Here is a 22,934-nt window from a genome sequence, read left to right on the forward strand (position 1 = left end):
CATTTTGCCAAATAGAAACTGCTCTAGAAGCCCGGAGCCCTAGGATGGCCCTCCGGAGATCCACACAAATGCTACTAGAAAGGCTCCACTGGGCAAGTTATTGTGGCATGCAGGCAGGCGAGGAAACGTCTCCAAACTGGGACTAATGTCAGTAGCAGCTCTGGGACTCTGGGACATCAAATCAGGGCACAGATTTCAAGGTGGGTTTCTATACTCTCCAGATGAGTCAGAAGCTTGTTTCTGTTGACTCCGCAGTCTACACTGGTTTATGAGGGCCTGGTAACTTCCTTTCCCACAAGACCATGGTCAGCCATGAAGGCTGAGTGCAGCCAAACCAGCACAAATAAGCCACGGTTAGAGAGGTAGAAAGAAGTAGACAAAATGTTCTGGTGCTGTTCATCTCCCAGTCCCCAAGTCAAAGACTTTTCTTTTAATCTGTGTCATCTCCCATTTTCTACTCCTATCATGCTCGTGACAAAGTAGTTAAACATCATGATTTTTAAGTTCTCTTCTCATTCAAAAGCCAGTAGGTTTTGGGTGGCTATGATTAATTTAGAAAAGCCCCTATGAGCAATTCTGAGGCCTGAGTGGGTGCTATTTTGTGCAACTTTCCCTCCCACTTCTTTCTCTTTTTAAAAAACTACTTTTATCGTAAGGGTTCTGGGTTTGTTTTTGGAAGAGGGTACCAAGATTATCAATAAAATTAAAACAAAATTAATTAAATAGGCAGGCCTTCTCAACTGTACTCTATAGCAGGCTGCAAAACTAAGTGTCAAAAAACAAGGAATAAAATATTTATTGCTTAGCATTCCTTATGGTAAAACAAAGTGTTCTCTTAAAGGCTAGAACAATACTGGAACACTGACCTAGACCAGGCCGTAGGGTTGCTATCCAAATCCATTTTTACCAACGTTCAGAAAGACTCATTACTTGGCTGACCCAGGAAGGGGACTGGAGGGGTCATCTGTGTAGAAATGAAGGGGGCATGTGCATCGATGAAATCATGAATCCTGAAAGTACTTCAGTGAGTTGTTAATAACGACAGCTGACATTTATGGCACATAGTTGTTGTTAAGTGCTTTAGAGAGTTCCTTGCCTGATGGAAATTTTAGTATACAAACTCAAACCCCATCCTGATATGAGGCTACCAATGGTCATTACTTAGCTTTAGTGAACTCTTCTCTTAGAGTCAGACACATCCCCTTCATGAATGTTTTCAGGTTTTAGCTGATGTTGATAACTCAGTAATAATAATACCTCATATCTAATTTCAGTATGCTGAGTTGCTTCTAATTGACATGGTGTTTTTTTCAAAGACATAAAACATCATTCATTTTGAATTTTCCCTATTCAAATAAAAAAATTAAGGTGAAAAATATCGATATAAAAAAGTATCAGTTGAATGCTCTAACTAACAATAATTCAAATAGAAAAGAGATCCCCGTGGACACAGACTGACTTAGAAAACCACAAATTCACATTCCCTCGATTGTATTTTTTATTTATTTTGCTAAATATTTCCCAATGATATTTTAATCAGGCCCTCACAAACAGGCAGCCTGTAGATATCTTTCCACTTGTACAGTTCCTGTCTCTAACTCTTCCCCCCAGTTCCCAAGCAGCATCCAGACAGTGCACTGGATGGGGATGGATGCTAGCTATACTGGGCAATCCGACCCAAAATATTTTTCTCTCCTAGGGGGTCCCCACATGCTGCTGCAGGGACAGCAGCAAAGTGGTAGAAAGGGGGATGGAAGACGCTGAGAATCAAACAGGTGGTTTTTATTCGGTCTGAAACCATTCACACGGGAGGACTGTAGCGCATGCCACTGGAGGGAGTCTGTTAGTGACGCTGTATCGATAAGGATTTCATAAGCAGTGAGGAGATAGAATGAGAAATGCCTGGGTTCAAATCTCATCCCTGACAGCTACCATCAAGCAGGTATGACTTCAGGTTGAGTCCCTTAATCTCTCTTTGCCTCTGTTTTTCATATATAAAATGGAGATAATACTCATACTAACTATCTCACAGGATTAACATGAGATAATTAATGCAAACTTTAAAATACCTCTAAGCATCAGTTATAATAAACAAGTTGGACACCATTCAGTGTCTCAGCACCAAATACACACTTAATAAATGTTTATCGATTATTGATCATAGTGCAGCACTGACGCAAAAATATTAAACATCAGTGAAGAATATATAGAAATATATTTAAGAGGTAATTCACTATGCCCACATTGAATTTACATGAGAAATACTAGAAAAATGTAATAGAAAATTATATCACACCAATAACAAAACATAAAAACTGTGCAATTATGTCCATGGATGTAGACAAGTCCTCTGACAAGGCACAGCACAGCACTCTTTTAAATGTCGAGGTCATTATAGTATACTATAAAGGGTTTTAGGCCTATAAAATCTAAACACTCATCGGACATTAAGAGCCAGCACTATTTGTAAGAGACAGTGGAAGCCTTCCCAGTAAGAACCTGGGTAAAGCAAGGATGGCTGTCACCTTTGCTATTAGTTCACATAGTGTTACAAGAGCCAGCACTAAGACGGTAAGAAAAAACGGAGTGACTAAGCACAAGCAAAGAGGCAAAATTCTCTCTATTTGCAGATGATACGGTGGTTTATTTAAGAGAACCTCCAGAGAATCAATGATAATATTTATCAAGATAATTAACAGCTTCTATAAAGTAGAAGGTTAGTAAATACATCTACAAAACCCAGTAGCCTTTCTGTATAATACTAACAAAACCCAGGAGGAAGAGCTGGGAAGAAAAATTACATGCAGGATCTCAACAAAAATACCTTAATTTTCAGAGTTAACCTACCAACACATGCCATACTTACATGAATAAAACATAAAACACTATTTACAGACATAAACTACCTAAACAAATGAAGAACTAGTCAATGTTCATGCCTGTGCCAGACCAACAGAGTAAACATGAAGATGCTTCCCCCAAAAAGTCTACGGATTAGTTCCATGCCTTTGATTTAGAGGAATGAAAGAATGAGAACATCAAGGGACGTGATGGAAAAAAATGGGAAAGCTGGAAAGAAAGGATGGGAGGATGATGCTACCAGAATTGAAAATATACTGTAAATCAATAATTATCACAACTACATGGTACTAGATTTTTTTTTTTAAATTGGCAACTAGACCAGACAAAAAGAGATCTAAAAATAAATGCCAACAGGTTAGTATTAAATAAATCCCCAAAGATAAAATCACCAGAAAAAGGGAATATTCATTCAATAAAAACTACTGGGAAAACCAGAATTTTTTTTGGGAAAAAAAAATCATTCTGGACCAACATCTTGCATCTTATGCTATGATTTCCAAAAAATAACTAGTAGAAGTTCTATCTTTCATAATAGTGGACCAGGGGGATATTCCTAACCTTATAGAAGACAAAACAAATTTATTATATAAGATTCAAAGATATCAACTATTATATGGTGTCAATTGATTTGATGAATCAAGCATCAATCCCCAATAGGCAAATGGTCAAACGAGCTTCAAAAAGAAAAAAGAAAACTACAATAGAAAACCTACCTGAACAATGTTCAGGATCACTAAGCAGATACATGCAAATTAAAAGAACCCTGAAGTAACTCTCACCAAACTAGCAAAGATGCTAAAAGAGAAGAAAACACATCACTAAAGGTGCTGCAGAGGAGACAGAACACTAACTCCCCATCCATGCCAAAGTGAATTTTTTTAACCATTCTGTAATTCAATTTGGAATCGAACAGAAAAATGTTCTCCATATTCTTTGCCCAGAGAACTCCTCTCCTGGATCTCTATCCCCGGGAGGCTGACTGCAAGAAAAGACCCCAAGGTACCCGAGAATTCACAGCCACATTCTTGGTACTATCAGGTTACGCACCTGGCCAATCGCTGGGAGGAGGTGAGACAATTTGTGGCACAGAAATTTAATATTCCTTCACTAAAGGGGACAGTTTGAATAAGCAGTACCTCCATCACTGTGGGGAAATTTAAGTGAAGTGACCAAAACCAAAGAAACATTCCCGCTTCTTGCCACCAGGTCCAATCAAAAAGATGACAGAGCTGACCCAAACAGGCCCGCACAGGTCCTGCTTCTGAAGTTCAAAGCTCCTTTCTGTCAGACACCTCCAGGGGCTGGGAAGCATCTTGTGCCAAAGCGAGGAGCGTCCCAGATTTTCAGCACGGACAAGCGCCAGGCTTCTGTGCGCAGGCTGATGCTGGGATGTTCCCACAGCAGCCCTGCCTCGCAGAGTGCCCTCCCGCGTGGGAGCCTGGCCAAGGGGAGCCTCTCTAGCTCACACCAACCACAGGCTGGATAAAACCAAGGTGGCACAAAGCTGTGTGTTATGGTCACCAAGGTTACCAAGTCTCATTCTCTAGGTCTCCTGGCCCCGAGAACAGGCTTCTCAGGACTAACGATGCTTAAACCAGAGTTGTCACTGCAACACTACAATCGTGATCCTGACGACAACTGAGCCACACTGCCATCCTGACGCTCCTGGGTCCTATGTGTTACGGATAGTCCGTAGGAGCCTTTTCAGGACACTATTCTCAGATGCAAACCCAAGCTTCCTGGTCTCTTGTCTTAAAATGTGTTCTGCTGACTTTGGTCCTCCTCCCCCAGTTCCACAGTTTACCTGATTAGGATCCAATGACAGCTCACTCCTGTGCCCATGATACCTGAGGCATGGGGGATGAGTAATCCCCACTTTCTAGGGACCTCCGACTTCCCTTGTGCAGAAGGAATACAGACATCAGGGTACAAGCTAACTCGCTGTCCTATATTCTCCAAAGTCATATATTCCAAATCAGGCACCAGCCTTAACAAGGTGGCCATACAATTCCATCTGCCTAATTCCTACCCACTCTTCAAGGCTGAGCTCAAACCTTCCGTACCAGTCCCTGTGATCCCCTTTCTTTTCCAATCCCAAAGCAATCAACCTAATTAGGAAGTTTCTCATTAGAGTGCAGAGAACACCAGCTTTGAAGTCCAAAGTCAGGAACCCCACGCCTGCTCTCCATGTGACTTTAGGTATATCTCTGCATCTCTGGGGGCCTTGCAGAGCATTACTCCACCTCACAGATATCTCGAAGGTTCTTCCTAGAGCTAAAGCCAACTTAGTGAGTGCAGACCACCGTCTCTTCTTGGCCAGATTACGGCAGCCTCCCGAGTGGACTAACTAGTCCCTTTCCAATCAAGTCCTTCCCACTAAGGCCCTAGAATGCACAGGCCTGAGCGGCATCAGTGCCTACCAGGTTAAAGCAGGCACTTTCTGACTGGCGCCTTCTGACCATAACCCTGTGATGCAACCACCGGCCTTTGTGGCCCTCATGGACCCTTTCTGCCTGTAACCATCCTCTATCCCCTCTCTTGTGCTGCCATCCCTCTTTCTTCCTGTCTGGAGCACGTTTGTACTTTAAAAGGACTTTTTTTCCTGACCCCAATCTCAACTCCCTCTCCCTCTCTCTCTTTAATGCCCAACTCAGGACCAATCTTTCCCTGAAACACTCCCCTATGACTGTTCTACAGGTGAAAATGAGCTTTCCCATCTCAAGGTTCTTGAAGCATTTAATTAAGCTGTAAGAGAAAGTAAAGTACAAAGACAAGGATTAAATAACTTCCCTGTTTCAAGCTGTAAGTTGGAGAGCTGGATCTGTGCTGTGTCTTTCTAGCTCACCTCAAAGACGCTGTCTCACAAACAAGGGGCACCGAACGTTTGCCAGATGAAACAAGACTACTGAAATGACAATGTCAGAAGTCAAACGAAGGCCCCTCTTCTCTACTATTACGGGAGCTCCATGGGGCAGGGCCCCCACTCTGCCACAATGCCTTTTACGGCATGGTGGGGACAGAAATATTCATGGATGAAACAAAACGAACTTCTATTCTGAAACGCTCCCACTCCAAAGGCCTTTTGTTCAAAGCAAGGTTTGGGGTTGGTTTGTTTTTTTTTGGTAACAGAGCCCATAGCTGACTCCCAACCCCTTAAGCAACTGCTTCCCTTGGTTCGGATTTCTCCAGGCCACGGCTCTGTAAACTGAGAGCGGTTATGGAGGGTTCTTGCATCAGGTCCTTCTCCAATTCTTGTGGCCCGGGCAGATCAGAAAACACATGAGCTGCTTAGCGTGATGTCTGGCTAAGTCAGGAAAATCAGATTTGATCCAGATGAATTTGCATTCTTTCTTCTCCCTCCTCCATCCCTCAGCCCTGTAATGTTATAACTCAACAGGGAAATGGCCAGGCCTGCCCGGGGAAATCCCCAGAGGATTTACTGCTGAGGAGGGGCTTGGGGATTATCTAAGCCAGGGAGAGGCTCTTAACTTGGGCTCTCTCAACTTGGGTTTTTTAAGAAAACACCCCACCCCTCAATAACGATTTCAATATAACTGCTTTCTCTTACGCTTCTATGTCTTTATCTTACTTCTTTAGAAAGATGATTCTGAGACCTCCAGAGGACGGCCCCCTTCCCGTCACCACCCAGATGTCACCCCCGGGGAAGAGATGACAGGACCTGGCCAGGTTGCAGGGCTGGGACGTCGGCAGAAGCCCCACTCTCCCTCCCCTGCCATCACACCTCTCACAACACAGCACTGACAGCTATTAGGGGCCAGGAAACAAGGACCAAATACAAAGAATGACGGAAATGTTCCAGAACCACACTCAAAAAGCCGACTTCAACGAGCCATTCCTGACCGTCGGCTTTGGGCTCAGAAAGGGACGGAGGCCCTGTCCCATAAGGCTCTCACCAGGGATTTTGGGGCCAAGTTTGCCCACAAGAGCTGAGCCCCAAAGGAGCAGGAGTAAAAAGAGTACAGGCTTGGGGAGGCAGCCACTGAGGGCGGCAACGTGACCGTTCCTGGAAGGGGGAGTCGGACCAGGGAAAGGAAGGCTGGACAGAAAAAACGATGGGGACAAGGCCACCCCAGGCGTGTCAAGAAAGTCCTGGGGTCATGACAGGATGGATGGCAGCTCGCCGCCACTCTCAGCAGCCTGTGGCTGACTGCCCTTATTTACAAAGGAGGCTGTCCCCGAGCCAGCACGGCCCGAGTTCAAATGCGGCCTCAGCAACGCCCTGTGACCCTGAGCAAGGCACTTCTCTGCTGCCTCAGTCTGGCTGTAAAACTCCCTCCCATGGTGGTTAATGAGGACCAACTGAGACAACATCAGTGAAAAGTGCTTATCTCAGTGCCTGGCACATGGTAGGGGCTTTGGAAAAAAGCACATTCCCTTCCCTTGGTTATGAGGGCGGGAGTCACTGGGAAGTAACATGTAAAAAAGAAAGGGGCTCCAGTAAAATGTCTTTAAAATTTGTCTGCCTCCCCCTCCCCATTAAAAAAAAATAACACAATAATCTGATGAGTGAACATATCCAGAAGGTACTTCATGTTCCTAAATAAAATGACATTCTAGCCAGAAAGAACTTTGCAAAGACTACTAAATCCAACTGAATCTTGCTCCCATCTGATCCTGTGTGTGAAGCATTTAGCACAGTGCCTGGCACATAGCAGGTGTTCGAGAAACACTTCTCTCCTGCAGCTACTTCCTTTTTTTTTTTTTTTAAATAAAGCTTTTTATTTTCAAAACATACGCATAGTTTTCAACCCTTGCAAAAACCTTGGGTTCCAAATTTTTCTCCCTTCTTTCCCCCCACTCCTTCCCCTAGATAGCAAGTAATCTAATATATGTTAAGTTCCACAATGATCTTGCTGCACAAGAAAAATCAGATCAAAAAGAAAAAAGAGAAAGAAGACAAAATGTAAGCAAACAACAAAAAGATTGGAGCCTGTCTGAATCATCTCATTGTTGAGAAGAGCCACGTCCATCAGAATTGATCATTGCATTTTATTGCTGTTGCTGTGTGCAAAGATCTCCTGGTCCTGCTCATTTCACTCAGCATCAGTCCCTGTCAGTCTCTCCAGGCCTCTCTGTATTCATCCTGCTGGTCATTCCTTATAGAACGATAATACTCCATAACATTCATATCCCATGTCCCATCACTTGTTCAGCCACTCTCCACTCAGTTTCCAGTTCCTTGGCCTGGTTCCTCCCTTTTCTACCTCCCACTAAAAGCCTCGGTCTCTAAAAACAGCACCCCATCGCACAATTAGAAATGGTTTACCCAATACTACTACCCCGTGACTTGGGAAACTTGAAATTACCCAAATGAAAACTGGGAGCATGGAAGGGGCTTCTTTAAGCCCCCTGAGCCCAGACGCCAGCCTGGCTGCCGCCCTCCCCTAAGTGTAACCCAAATGGACGAACACAGTGACAGCGACCGTGAGAGGGTGACTCATGCAGAGAGGGATCAGAGGAAACCACAGATGCATGGATGTCCAACAAGACGAGCTCTCCATTATCCATGGTTGGGAAGTGAGCAGCTCAAGGCGAAGCAGGCTGACAAAAGAAAAGAGCTGGTCTCATGCTGTCTCTGGCATGGACTGTAAGACTTGGGGGAGGGGGGCGCCTCCGAGACTGGGCTTCAGCTGCCAGCTCCCCCAGAATCATCTCGAGGAGTGTGCTCCCTAAGGAAGGCAGGAAGATGAAGGTCTAGTCTGTGAGGCCGGGACTGCTGTCTGGACCCACACTCCCCGGCTCCACTCGCCCCTTCCTTCCAGATTCTAAAGCCTCGGCAGCTGGGCTCTCCGCCTCTTCACTTCCCTGAAACTGCACTCTCCAGAACCCTCAATGGCCCCTTAGTGGCCAAATCCAGTTGTTTTTTTCTCAGATTCTCATTCTGCTTGGCTGATGTCTGACCAAGGCTCCATCCTAGGCCCCCATGCTCTCTCTCCTTGGATGATCCAGGGGAATCCCAAGAGTTCAATGGTCACCTCCGTGTAGAGCTCTGAGCTCTAGCTATCATGTCCTAACAATTCTCCTGAGTTAGTCCATCAGTCCAACACCTATCAAGCACCTACTATGTGTCAGGCACTGGGCAAAGTACCGGGGAGACAACAAAAAGCTCAACATGGCCTCCCTCGAGGAGCTCAGTCTAAGGAGGGAAACCACAAACCAGCATGTCCCAACAAGCCAGAGGCAGCGCAAAGTGAAGGTGCTGGGAAAGGCTTCCCGTAAAGGATGAGATTCAAGGAACCCAAGGAAGCCGCTAAGTAGAAAGAGGAAGGCATATGTTCCAGGCACGGGGGACGGTTAAAGAAAAATGCCCAGAACCAAGGGCCGGAGACTTGACTGAGCGGGCTGGGTGGTGAGGGCTCTGACACCGCACAGAGCCCTTTGAAGCCTCAGGAGTGGTCAGAGCTGGGCTTTAGGAAGATCACTTGGTGGGGTGCCAAGAGACTTGGGCAAGCAGGCCCACCGCCCACAGGTTCCCATACCAGAAGATGGAGCAGAGGCGCAATCACAGGCCCAAAAGAACCAGCTCTCGGATGGAGAGCTGTCCAAAAGAAGTCATTACTAAACTTGCTGCTTCCACTTTTCCCCCTGACCGTCCGGGACACTGCCATCCTCCCAGACCTATAGCCTCGAACTGTCCCTCTCACTCACCAAGTCCAATGCGCTGCCATTCCGGACACTGCCGGTCTCTGGGGTTCTCCGGCCTCCCTCACCTGTGGCCTGCTGGGGGCCTCCCAGCTCCCCTCCATTTCCTACACAGCTGCTGCTGTGGGATCATCTCCCTAACTCTTCCATACTTGTCACAAAGCTCTGGTGCCTCCTTAGGCCTCTAGGGTTGAACAGAAAACCTCGGATGGGCTCCGAGAGCCTTCCCACGGTGGCCCTTCCTGCCTCGGCTCCCCTCCGTACCGTACCCGCTCTGCTGTGAGCCTCCATCTCTGCATCTGGAGCCTTTCAGGGTGTCCCCCACATCTGCAACACCTGGCGTCCTGGCCCCCTTCGCCTGCAGGCCTTCCCCGGTCTCTTCACTCCCCAGTAATCTTTCACTTATCTGTGCCATACGCGCACCCTGTAATCTGTGTGTTGTCCCTCTCATCAGGCGGGGGTGGGGACATCTCCAGAGCTCAGCGGGGTGCCGGGCACACAGTGGTCACGCAGTAAATGCTGCCCGAATGACCGAGCTGCAGTGCTCTTCTCCATGAACTGAGGGTTCTCAGGCCGGGCTGGGGGAGGGGCTGAAGGGTGGCGGAGTCCCAGCCTTCATTTCACAGAGAAGGGACCAGGCCGGGACAAGTGAAGGGAACGCAGTGCCCGGAGCCAGGAAGCCGAGCAGCATCCAAAGCGAATCCGCACTCAGATCTTCCTGAGCTCATGGGGAGAAAGTGCTCTGTCGCTCATCACAAAGACCCTGGCTTCCTGGCTCTAATGGGACTCTGGGCTGAGGGTGAAACAAGGCTCGCTTTCCTCCAACTCTTTATCTGCAGCCTCCACAGCAGAGTGCTGCAACTGGTCCCCAAGGTGCTCCCTTCCGAGAAAGGCCTCAAGGCCCCTGCAGAGGCCGCTCCCCTCCCTGGCAGGCTGGGCCAGACCCGAGTCTGACCGCAACATTAAAGGCCTCGAGGGTTAAGGGCTCAAAAGACTTCTTCAGCTAGCAGCAAGACGCGAGGTCCACAGAGGCTAAGGTCTGGAGGCCTCTTCTCATAGGGTGGGTAGGGTCTGGAGGCCTCTTCTCATAGGGTGGGTAGGGTCTGGAGGCCTCTTCTCATAGGGTGGGTAGGGTCTGGAGGCCTCTTCTCATAGGGTGGGTAGGGTCTGGAGGCCTCTTCTCATAGGGTGGGTAGGGTCTGGAGGCCTCTTCTCATAGGGTGGGTAGGGTCTGGAGGCCCTCTTCTCTGTGGAGTCTTAGGAGACTTGCTCCCCCAGGCTTTCTGTAAAAGCCCCTCTTCGCCAGGTTCTGGGCCTGCTGGCTCACTCCCTCATAGACGTCATATTGCTTTATGCTTGAACATCATGCTTGTCAAAACACCTGATAAATACACAGGCAGAAATGGATCTCTAATGAAATTTATGTGGCCCTATCCTGGGTGATAGAATTGAGAACAAGTTCATTAAGTAGATGAAAATAAATTGTATGCGCCTGCTAACACCCTGAGAGATAAAACACAATTCAAAGTGACCTTGACAAATGGTGTCTCCCCAACAAGGTGAGGTTCTCCGGGAAGAGGACAAGAAAGTGCTTTCTTTCATTCAAGAGACCAGAAACCTCCTCTGGTGGCCGGCCCAACCTCCCGTGACACAAGAACCAACAGATTCTCATTTTGTGCACAATGCTTAAGGGGAAACTGAGCTGCAGAGAGAAGGGGGACACCCACTCCCCACAGGCAGGAGGAAAAGGCCCAGGCAGCTTCTCCCTTTGGAGAATAAAGAAGGTGCTGCACACGCACACACGTACATGTGCATACGCACATATATGTACGCCCACGCCCCCCTGCCCCCTGATTCATGCAGAATTCTTTTTCTGGCAGGCTGGGAAGAGTTTTTGCAAGAGCTCTTTACTTGGCATTGGAGCTGAGTAGTAAACACCAAGTGCCCCTGCCCCCGGCACGGAGGGCCAGCCCCGTCACAGCGGACCTTTGAGTGCCGCGAGGCCATCGATCACTGCAGGGGGCCTGGCACGTGCTCATGCTGCAACCTCATCTGCAGATACGGGGAGCTGTGCGGGAAACAGAGAGAAGCTGGTTTCGAAAACTACAACTGTCCCCATCTGTCCTCAACCTGCCGAGCGAGCCCAGGATGAGAGGGGCAGCGGAGAGCGTTTGGGCCTCAGGGTTCGCCGGACTGCCCAAAGTACTCAGGGAAGTGGGTCCGGAGAGGCCTCCCTAAGCCCCTCATGAAGCTGGGGGACGCCAGCCTCAGCCCAGGGCAGTCAGCCAGCCAAACTCCCTCTGGCCCCCAAGCTCACCTTCTTTGCACCCCATGCCCCAATTCTCCCACAAATGAACAAAATGGGCTCAATCATCCCCGGGCCAAATTCGATTTCCTCAATGATGAAAGAACACGGAGAATCCAAGAAATAAAAGCCACCCCCTCTGCCCACCTTAATTACGGCTTAAATGCCCTGTGCCTCAGTTTCTTCCTGCCCACGGGGATACTTAACCAGCCACGAGAGCCACGGTGGAGGGCCAAGGGCAGCCATGGAGGCGCAGCGAATGAGCGGGGGAGACAGAGCTGGGCCAAAAGGTTCGGAAGAAGCCCAGGAGGCGGCTTCCCCACGGAGGCCACAGCCTGACCCGCACATGTCGCCTAGTGGTTCCTGCGCAAAGGAACGGGAGGAGAGACTCCGCGCCGCCCACGCAGCAAGCAGTCTAAAGGCTGACGCAGGTTCTCAAGCCCAGGACCCGTGGCAGAGACTCTGGGAGCACCAACCCCAGGCCAGCTGCATGGCAGGCAGGGGGCTTCCAGCTGGGGGAGTCAAGTCCTGGAAGAAGCAACTTGGGGGTCCTCAGAGGCTGGGGAGGAGCGGGGCGCCCCCGGCTGGGGCCTAGCTAAGGGCAGAGAGCCCGTCCCCCGAAGGACGGCCACGACGATGGGCGTCCGGGGCAGGAGCAGACGCCTGCTCACCGTGGGGCGGGGGCCACAGCTACACAAACCTGACCTCTGATTCCTTCAGTCCGGGGCGGGGAACCACGACTGAGGGCACAGCTCTGACCCATGAAGGGCCGAACCTGCTCAGGGCCTCGGGCCCAACCAGCCAAGCATCTATGAGGCACCGACCATGTACCTGCACTGGGCCAGGGAGCCAGAGAGAGAAACAGAGCAGCTGCTCAAGGAGCTCCCTGCCGGGCTAGAGAAACAACACGGTTCCGGCGTGAGGGTAATTTGGGCCGGGGGGGGCAGCGGGCTGAAGGTGACCCGGGCAAGGGGAGAGGGCCCAACACCCACGTGACAACTGTGGGGAAAAGGTGCCGCGCCTGCCAGGCAGGGGGCCTCGGGCCAGCCAGGGCTTGGAGTCGGAGGCGCCACTCGGCCATCAGTGAGGCTGGGGCAGAGAGCAGGACGGCGGAGGTGTGGGAGCCCGCATCGGGTGACCTGAGACCCCGGGAAACAGGGTCACTGGGTGGGGGGCAGTAAATCAAAGGTTCTTGTTACGCTCGAGACATTTTCAGAAAATCTCCAGCCATCTGGCCGAGATGCCGATGGGGAAGGGGTGTCGTCTCGCCCCAGCCCACCGGCCCCATCCCGAACCCTGGACTTCCAAGATACGACAACAGACGTGAGGGGGAAGCTCGGTAGCTATGGTCCCCCCGTGGCCACCCTGGCTCTGGGGCTTGCGACCCTCCAGAACAGCAGTCAGACAGACAGCGAAGACGGCGCCCGATCGCGGTTAGGGAGGGGCCCCCCAAAGCAAAGGCGCCGGCAGAGCCCCCTGGGGTTCTTTCTCCTACTCACCATTTCTCTGGCTATTTCCAAGGCTTCCTGCAGCCCGTAGAGCCTGCCACAGACCAGGTAGATGCCATTGGCCCAGAGAACACAGCCCTCGTGGACCCAAAGTTCATTACTGTCTAGAGGTAGCTCGGGAATGTGTAGCTCCAGCTCGGGGCCTGCGCCTTCCAGCGCGGGCCCCGCGGGCTTTGAGTCCGAAGGAGGCTTTTCGCTGCTGCTGCTACTGCTGCTGCTGCTGCTGCTGCTGCCGCCGCCGCCGCCATTGCCGCCACCATTGCCGCCCTCCGTGGTGGCCTTTTTACAAGGGATCCCCCGGGAAAGGGAGCGAGGGGCGCCGCTGCAGTCCTCCGAGCGGTGTCGTCTCTTAAACCTGGGGTGGGCGGCCAGGCTCCGCTGCTCCTTCTGCTCCTTTGGCTGCGGGGGAGGCGGCGGCTGCTGCGGCTGCGGCTGCGGCTGCGGCTCCTCCTCCTCCTCCTCTTCCTCCTCCTCCTCCGTGTCGGTCTTGGGGCAGCCGTTGGAAGCGCTTTTGTGCCGTACCTTCACTTTGTTCTGCATTTCCGTGGCTCTCTTGGGAGGCGGATTCTTGGGGAGAGTGGCTGCATAATCCTGCGGGTAGAAGGGACCGAAGAGGTCGCCCATGTTCCGGTAGCTGGCCCACTTGCCACAGAGGCAGCAGACCAGGTGCCCCAAGACCGAGGACTCGGTCACCACGGGGCCCTGAAGGACGAAGGAGGACGAGGGCAGCACCTTGCTTTCGGCGCTGCTGGGCGGCGGGGTCAGCGCGCGCTGGCCCTTGCGCCCTTTCACCAGCTTGCTCTGCTCCTCCTCCTCGGCGTTGATGATTGTGCAAACGGCCCCGATCTCACACTTGTTCACCACGTGAATGTAAGGGAAAAAGGACTTGTTCTTGGTGTCGCTTTTATCCAGCGGCTGGGTGGCGTACTTTAATTTGATCTCCGGCTCCTGGGGCTCGACGATGGGAACCGCCTGCTTGGTTTTCCGTTTTCTGGGCTGAGCCCCCGGCTTCCTCCTCTCCCTCCGCTGCCTCTGTTTTTTGGGTTTGGGCTCGCCGTCTCCAGAACCTTCCGTGGCCTGTGTTGGGGGTGGGGGCGGGGGTGGGGGCTGCTGTTTCTTTTGTTTATTCACACTTCCGATGGGTCTCCCCTTTTTCTTTCCTGATGGGAAATAGCCTTTTGGGGGGAAACACTCTTGCTTAGGTGAAATAGTGACTGTTTCTCCCTCTTTTTCTTCAGACTTGGTATTTGGCTCAGGGGTCAAGATGCCTGCGGGGGAGACCCCACTTTGGGGGTCAGGGAAGCCTAAAGGTCCACTTCCCGCCAAAGACCCATCTGGTCTTCCTTGGCTCCCGATGGGCTTCTGGGAGGCCGGGGGGGCCAGAGCCCCGGGGGCATCTTTTCCAGCAATCCCGGGGTCCGCAAGGGTCTCCTTCTTGACTTTGTCTTCCCCGCTACTTCGCCAGTCTTCAGAGGTGCGAGGGAGAGGGGCTTCACTATTCAGATCCTGGCTCGCCGGGCCGCCCAGTTCGGATGTCATCCCCTCTCCCTTCCTTTTCTCCGCGTCAGCTTCGTGGCCTGCGGGGGTCCCGCCTTCTGGCGGGCCGCTCTTCAGAGCCAAGATGTCGTCCAGGGTGACGGCATCTCCTCCGGCCTCGGCGCTGCTGGAGGGAGCGCTCCTCCTGATGTTGGGGGAGGTGATCTTCTGAACGATAGCTTCCAGTTTCAGCCCCCGGCCCTTGCGGGGCGGAAGGATCTTGGTCTTGGTTGGGCTCGTGAGGCTGACGGCGGGGCAGCTCCTGTTGTCGGGGCTCGGGAGATCCTTGGAAGCCTCTCTTTTGGGGAGAGATTTCACATCCTGGTTGTGGGACATGTGCGCGTAGGAGTTGAAGGCTTTATCGACTCCTTCTTTCGAGACGGAAAGCAGTCGGCCCTTGTCATCGCTCTTCCCGTCCTGGGACTGCCTCTTGCTGGGGATGGGAGAGATGAAGGAGCGAACCCGCCGCCGCATGATTAAAGGGTTCTGGGGGGACTGATCCTCCTGCCCCGGGAGCCTCAGCATCACGTTGCCGGGTTTGGATGACGGCGCGGCCTCGGCCAGCCCGTGCCCGTCCGCCTCGTGGGGAGGGCCGTACCTCTTTTGGTTGGCCATGCCCGGGGGGCCGCCGCTCTTGGCTGGCGAGGTCTGCCGGGAGAGGTCCCAACAGGACTCCTGCTGCAGCTTCTGGGGGCCGTGCTTCAGGTCGAGGCCCTTGTTGGAAGGGATGCCGTCGTTGGCCATGAGGCATCGGCCGGACTCCTGATTCCCGGGATCGTGGTAAGGGGGCGGCCCGTACATCATGCCGTCCTTGTCGTTTTTCAAAGGGCTCCTGACTCTGTCGAGAAACTGTTGCTGCCGCGGGCTCTTGCGCGGGCCCTCGGGTCTGTGCTGAGCGGCGGCGATGACGCCCTGAGCGGAGCCGCCGCCCCACTCTTTGTAGTCCTCCGGCTGCTGATACAGCTGCCTTTTGTAATGGAGCTGAGAGTTCAAGCCCGGGGTGGGGTCCCCGTATGCGTGAGGTCTCGTATTGGGGTGATAGGCGGAAGGCAGACTTTCAGAGTTCGGGGAGAAGGGAGCATGCAAAGAGCTCCTGTTGGCCCTCTCAAACGCCATATGTGGGTTCATGTGATGAGGATCGCCCCCGGGGCCGCGACTGCGGCCGGGAGACATCTTCAGCTTCTCCGCCAGGTCGTGGTACTGAGAAGGCGAGCGGCCCCTCATGCCCTCCCTGCCTCCCATTCTTCCGGGCACTCGTCTCATCGGGCTGGGCCTGCTGTCCTGCTGGGAGCCGTACTCCGAGAGCGCGTCGTGGGTGGCGGCGCCCGGACTGGCGTTGCCGCGGTAGGATTCGTGCTTGATGCCGGCGGGATGGCAGTGGTCACCAGACTTCTTGCTGTTGAGGCTGGATTGGGATTTGGACTGTTCGAAGTCTTCCTCTTTTATCTGCCCGCTCTGGGATTTCATTTTGGTTTCCATGGACACCAGACCACCCGGAAGAATGACCGACTGGCTCAAACTTGGATTGAGGCGCTCGTTCCTGCCCATCCTGGCGTCGGCCCCCATGTGTCCCAGGGTGTGGGCGCCCGGGTCCCGGACCAGCTGCCGTAAGGGTGAGATGTCACAGATCACCGACCTCCGTTCCGAAAGGCCTCCCCCGGGCTCGTGGGCTGACGATGGAGACTCCATTTCGAACTTCCTGGGGATCGGATAGTCAGCCAGGTTGATCTGCTTCATATCGGGAGCGGAGCCGCTTGCTTTCCTCTCCCAGGGGCCCCAGTGGGGGTTCTCCAGGAGGGAGCCTATGCTTTTATTGAGGAGGCCCCTGCTCGCTAATTCGTTTGTCTGGCTGATCAGGACATTGGGCCTCATGGCTCCTTCCAGGCCTCCAGCCATTCCTTGATGGTCCTGAGCATTCCTGGAATACCTCCTATCAGGGTGGTGGTGGTAACCTTGGAGGACTTCCTGCAGGAGGCTGGGAAACTTCTCGTTGCGACCCTTTCGTTCGCCGTGGCCGCCGAAATCCCCTTTGTCCTGTCCCGAAGGATACTGAGGAAAGCCGCCGGCATTTCTCTGCATGGCAGACCCCAAGCTGTCTTTGTAGCTGTACCGCAGGCTTCCCGGGGACTTGCTGGGTTCCGTCCTGTTGGGGAAAGCCGAGCCGAGGGCGTGCGCCGTCTGGCCGTTCCCTTCTCCGTTGTGGTTGGTGCTGCTGTCTCCGCTCTTGGGGCCTTTGTTCCCCGCCTGGGGCTCCGGCTGGGGCAGGGGTCCGTGGCCAGCGTCCTTTGCCCCGCCAGTACTTGGCGGGGGCTGGGGGACGGCGGGATCTTCCTCCTGCGAGCCCTTCTCCTGGCCGCCTGCCTTGTCCCCTCGACCCGACATAGCTTCCCGGGAGACGATCACCCCTATCGGCTTCTCGTTTACTTTCGGGTTGGCGTCCGCGGACAACAAAGTTTCTTTATCATCTGGCGAGGTGGCGTCGTCCCTCCCCGTGGGGCTGGCACTGAGTTTGGGGGGGTCGCTCTGGGAGGCCTGGGGCGGGGAGGGGTTGGCTTTTTCTGAGGGGCCACCCTTGTAGGTTGTGTCCGAGCTGGTGCTCTGGCCGCTCAGCTGCCTCACCCTCTCCCCGGGATCCTCCGAGCTGCTGGAGCAGCCTCCGTCCAGCGACTCGGCCAGGGGGGACTTGAGCTGCTCCTCGGGCTGCGAGGAGCCTTCCGAGTTGGTGCAGCTGTCGGCTTTCTTGGAGGACGACGACGACCTCTTGGAGTTCTTCTTCTGGGGGGCCAGGGCGTCCGACAGGAGCATGTGCTGGACCGTGTTGGGCAGGTTGGCCACTTGGCTGCTCAGGGCGCTGAGGCTGCTCAGGCCCGGGTCTGTGAGCCGTTTCTCGGGCATTCCTTCCACTCCGAAGCCCTTGAAGCCGGCGGTGTGAGAGTTGGGGCTGGGCATCATGGAGGGCGTGGGGCTGAGCTGGGGCATCATCTGCAGGATGCGGTTTCTGGAGCCCATGCTCATGTTGGCCTGCCCACACTGGAGGTTCTCCCCGCTCTGCATGAGAGGAGAGGGGGTGGAACTGCAGCTCGGAGACTGGACCACAGAGGCTGCAGGAGACGGGTTGGAGATGGGGCTGAAGTTCTGGTGGAACTGCATGGGCGACCTCACCGGGACTTCGGGCTGGCTGTACTGCCCCACCTGGCTCTGCATGGAGAGTTTGGGGGCAGTGTTTCCATAGGGCATCGTATGCTGGGGCGCAGGGTGCGGCTGCTGCTGCTGCTGCGGCTGCTGTTGCTGCTGCTGCCCTCCTTGGGGGAGCTTTGATTGCTCAAAATTTTTCATGGAGGGAGTCTGGTAATTATAGTTCGATTGTGTCCCGTAAGCCTGGGCACCGGAGCCCACCGCGTGCCCTTCGTATTGGGAGCCGGCGTTCACGCTGTAGCTGCTGTCGTAATTCTGTCCCGACTGGCTAAAGCGCTGAGGGGAGGGGAAGGAGGAGGAGGAAGCGGCCGCGGAGGTCTGGTAGTGTTGGCCAAACTGTCCCACCCGCAGCTGGTAGCCGGCACTGGAGGAGGGCAGGGCGGCCGGCCGCTGCATGGGCTGCAGGTGGGAAGAGCTGGAGGCCGGCTGGCCCGACGCCTGGGGCAGAGGCTGATGGGACTGATAGAGCTGCTGCCTCAGCTGCTGCACTTGCTGCTGCTGCTGCTGACTGGAGGCCTGCTGCTGGTACTGAGTGCTCCCGGGAGAGAAGGGCCCGCTGTAGTCCTGCTGATAATGAGACACCCCGCCGAGGGCCGAGTGCTGAGTCTGGAACTGGCCCACGTGCCCCTCGCCCCCGTACTGGCTTCCGAAGCTGCTCCCTTGAGGCGGTCCGTAGCTCTGTACTGGCCCCGAGGGCCTGCGCTGGGGGGGCTGCTGGTTGCCTGGGGTCACGGGGTCTTTGTTGGCAGCCATATAGTAAAATTCCCCGGCTTCTTTCCTGAAGCCCTGGTAGCTCTGATGTCCAGAGCCCTCACCGGCCATCGCCGCCGCCGCCGCCCCGCGACGCCCGCCGCCTCCGCCGCCGCCGCTGCCACCCCCGCCCCCTCCTCCTCCCCCTGCAAAGTTCTGGAACATCTGGGCCTGCTGCCGGGGGCTGAACTCTTCCAGCCGGGATGAAGCGTGCACCTCCTGGGGGTAGCTCTGCTGGTTTCCGTGGTAACTGCTTTGCTCCCGAAAGGACTGCATACTGCTCAGCAGCAGAGCAGCAGGCCAAGAGCCCTCCTAGAAGGGAACAAACAGAAAAAGAAGAAAAGTCAGAGAAAATGTTTTTACCGACAGCGGCCAAATTGCAACTGAAATTCAGAGATAAACCCCAAACCCCCTTTAGCAGCATGTCTAGTCAGCTGACCCACAGATCGAGGCGAGTTTCCCTGTCCACCACCTTCTCAAAAAGCTAACAGGCAACGAAGTGTGTGTGTGTGTGTGTGTGTGTGTGTGTGTGTGTGTGAGAGTTACATATGGGGTGGCAGTGTCAATGAAAAGGTTTGTGAGAGTGGTGGGGCAGGAGAGGCGCTGAGGGAGCGGGGGGTTCCCAAAGGCCCCTAACATCTCCACCTTCCCACCCCGCACACACTCCCACCCAAAGTCGAGCAAGTTTCCATGCCTGGCAATTCCAGGCTCACCCATCACTGGTGGGAAAAGAGCAAATCCAAGAGCACGCTCTCAGGGCGTCGGCCCCAAAGTGTGCCCAGGAACCCGCGCCTGCCGTGTCACCGCCTAGGTTTAGCTCTTTAATCGACACCATCGTGCCCCGTCCATACTCATTTAATCAAGACCATCCTGAGGAGCTCCATTCAACCCCAAGCCTCTTGCTGGAAAAGGCTGAAAGTTCCAGATGTCTCTGAAGTGAATCAACCTCCCCAAAGGCTTCCTATTCCTGCAAAGCACTCATGTCAAGTTAAAGAATGCCCGTAGCCTGGGCTTCGTGAGCCCGGGTGCTCTCCCCACCTTGGAGTCCTGCCACAGGCCTCCTCAAACGGTCACAAAGCTATGCCCTCTCAAGAGTGGGGGTGCGTGTGTGTGAACGTGGCTCCCGGGTCGCTCTCACTCCAAAGGAGGGCCCCAAGGGGCCAAAGCACAGAGCGCCATTTCTCTTCCTGCACCTCATCACTGGAGAAGTTGGGCAATTTTCTGCTATGCTGAAAACAAGTTTGATTTTCTACCTCCAAAGTTACCCTTAGCAATTCTCAAACCCAAATCTTCCAAGAACTGGAACCAAGATTGCCTCTTTTGAAACACTTCACCTTTTCTTCTCACGGTTTGAAGTTGGAAGGGGTCAAGGCGGGGCACAAAAGTCTGCGTTCACTCATTTCCACTGTCCTCATTTGAGTCCAGAATTCACTTGGTTTTCCTGACAGCAATCAGCACAGAGTAGACTTAAGAAACGTCCAAGTTCGCCAGTCACCACTAACACACACCCTTACTTTGGGATTAGAATAAACTTAAACACGAACAAGCGGAGAACATGGCCTTCCGCGGGGAGCAAATGCTTTTGTCTCTGCACGTCCTGCTCTCTTGCTGCACATCTGCTGTGCTGTTCTTCTGAAGGATGTCTTACTCAACTTTTAGAAACGGATTCCAGGTATAGGATAATCAGGCTCAAAGTTTTAGCAGCCTTCAGGAAAATTAGAGGAAAAACAACCCTATAAAAGGCCAATAGAGAGAGGCATCTGGGTAGTGAACAACCCTTCCCCCCTGTGGAGAAGCTGGGGCTCTTCCTCTGACACGGGCCTCCATTCTGCCCTTCTATTACCACTGCATCTCGTCTAACCCATCCATCTCCTCACCCTAACATCCATCCCCAGTAAGGGTTGAACTTTCCCCCCTCACACGCTATGAGATAGGAAGCAAGAATTCAACATGAGGCTGACTGGCCAAGTTGGAAGGGGGCCCACGGCCCATGTAATCCAATGGCTCACTCATCAGCCCGTGCTTGGATTATTACAAAACCCTCCAACCTGCCTCCGTCCCACCAATTCTGCCCTCACCTCCCTTTCAGTAATCCTGTACCAGAACATGGGATTAATCTTCCCAACACCTGCTTTCTTCCTCCTCCTCCTAAGTCCAAACCCCTGGGAAGCCCCGGCCTTTGTGATGGAGGGGCCTTGGCAGGCTCTGTCCCCTGCCGCCTCGACCCTGTGCTAACGAGTCTCAGCCACATAGGTCCGGGCTTATTTCCTTACGGGACCCCGGGGAGGTCTAGCCTGGGAACTCTGCTTCTGCTTCCAGCTTCCGAAGCTTGGAGACCATCTAGCCTCAGCCCTTCGTTTGGCCATGAGGAGGGAACCCAGAAGGAATCACTCACAGTCTCCTAGAGGCATGGCAGGGGGATCGAAGGTCACTGGCAGAGAAGGTCCCAGCTTTTGCCACCACAACTAAGCAGCTCCAAAGTGCAGTCAGTCCCTTTTCCTTTCCTCCTTCCCTCCCCTTCCCTTGCTCCAGGAAAGGCTCTTTGCTAGTTCTCTCTCTTTTTTTCCAATCCTGTTTCCCCAAAAGCACAAGTTGGGATTTAGAAATGCAAGGCTTCCTTTGGCATGAGCCAGCTGTCTGAGAGAGCCTGAAGAGCAGAAAGCCAAGGCCCCTTCTCCATTACAGCCGCCTTGGAGGCTGGCAGGGCCGGTGACCCGCTCCCTTTCCAGATCAGGCAGATGGCCCAGTGACACCCTGCCCCGGGCCCGCCCCTTCCACTCTGCTCTTTCCTGATCCAAACTGCCACACTTCCACGTGTGGCTTACTTGGTTCACCTCCCACAGCCAATCACCTGCTAGAGACAGCCTTTTATCTCCAATCTCTCCCTCATTCATCCTCCCTTCCATTCTCAGGCCAGCTGGGCCCGGCCCTCAATCAGTGTCTTGGGCCTCCACACTATCAGAGTGACCTCTCTACCTCCAACCCACCCCCTCCCTTCACCCATCCTACAGGCACATTAATTTTTCTCACTCCGACTCCTTTGCTCAAAGACCTCTAATGGGCCCCCACCGTCTACTGGGCAGTCAGTCAATCAACAAGCAATTATTAAGCGATCACTATGTGCCAGAGTCCAACCAAGTGAGCTCAGCGGCCCACGGCTCCCCGCAGTCCCCTTTCTGGGGCTCATCCACGGCACCTTTTTGGGGGCACCTTCTCATTCACCTCATTTTCTACCAGCAGATGACCTCGGTTGACTTTTCAACTCTCTCTAGACTGGGGCCAGGAGATGGGAAGGAGAGGTGGGGCCCCGGTTTCCTCATCTGTAAAAAGCGCGATAATCCCCGTGGCAGCCACATCTCCCAAGAGTGCCAACATCAAAGCCATTTATTCTGGGAGAGCCTCCAGGGGCAGCTCGAGTCCCAACATTCTATGACATCAGATCTGGGGATTTGAGTGGAGTCTCTTCCAATTCATCCCACAAAAACAATTCTCTCTAAAGTGCACGAGAGCTCTCTTCTGAGGAGCTGGGGGAGATCCGGCTCAGACAGGGCCTCATCACATGATCCAGCTCCAAGCGAGGCTTCCCATCTCCCCAGTGACCTTTCCACGAAGCTCTGACCCCGCCACCTGCTGCTAGCCGTGCACCTGCGCTGCCCCTGCGGCCGGCTCTCCGTGCCATGGGCGGCAGCTCCAGGGGCCCCCGGGCTTCCCAGCCGCACGAGCGTAACCGCACACACAAGCCTTCTACGTGGCTCTTTCATCATGGGCCTTCTCAAAGCCCTCGTCGCCTCCCCAGTTCCGGAGCCACGGCTGACCTCCCTGCAGACCCACGGCAGCGGCCGCCACGGAGCTGTCCACCAACCTCCCCCTCGCCTGCGGAGCCATCACTCACCTCGGCTTAGTTAGCCCTCCCGCTCCCTATTCCCCCAAACATTTATCTCTGACCCGAGCCTGGTGTAGAAAAACTAGCCTCCTATTGGGCAGCTCCCACTGCCTCCCCAAGTGTTCACTCGGGAGCCTCTATCTCCCACGGCTTAAATCAATCCTGGAAAACCGCCCCCATGGCAAGGAGAGGGCCCAGGCCGGGGCTCTGCTCCGCTACCTGCAGGCAAGCC

At 53.6% G+C, this 22,934-nt stretch overlaps 2 protein-coding genes across 6 annotated transcripts in view; one reads left to right on the forward strand and one right to left on the reverse strand.

Moving 5' to 3' along the window:
- The window catches only part of SMDT1 (single-pass membrane protein with aspartate rich tail 1), a 339,744-nt gene that overhangs the window by 74,592 nt on the left and 242,218 nt on the right, over positions 1-22,934 (forward strand). The gene's annotated exons all lie outside the window — the stretch shown is intronic.
- Positions 1-22,934, reverse strand: part of TCF20 (transcription factor 20) — a 168,825-nt gene that overhangs the window by 27,596 nt on the left and 118,295 nt on the right. For all 3 annotated transcript variants that reach the window (XM_051962246.1, XM_051962247.1, XM_051962248.1), the window contains one exon: positions 13,330-19,131. In XM_051962246.1, the coding sequence (XP_051818206.1) occupies positions 13,330-19,095 (5,766 nt within the window). In that variant the 5' untranslated portion in view covers positions 19,096-19,131. Of the gene's footprint in view, positions 1-13,329; positions 19,132-22,934 lie in introns of those variants that run through there.

Source organism: Antechinus flavipes, chromosome 5, assembly GCF_016432865.1.
Source record: "Antechinus flavipes isolate AdamAnt ecotype Samford, QLD, Australia chromosome 5, AdamAnt_v2, whole genome shotgun sequence".
Classification (NCBI taxonomy): Eukaryota; Metazoa; Chordata; class Mammalia; order Dasyuromorphia; family Dasyuridae; genus Antechinus; species Antechinus flavipes.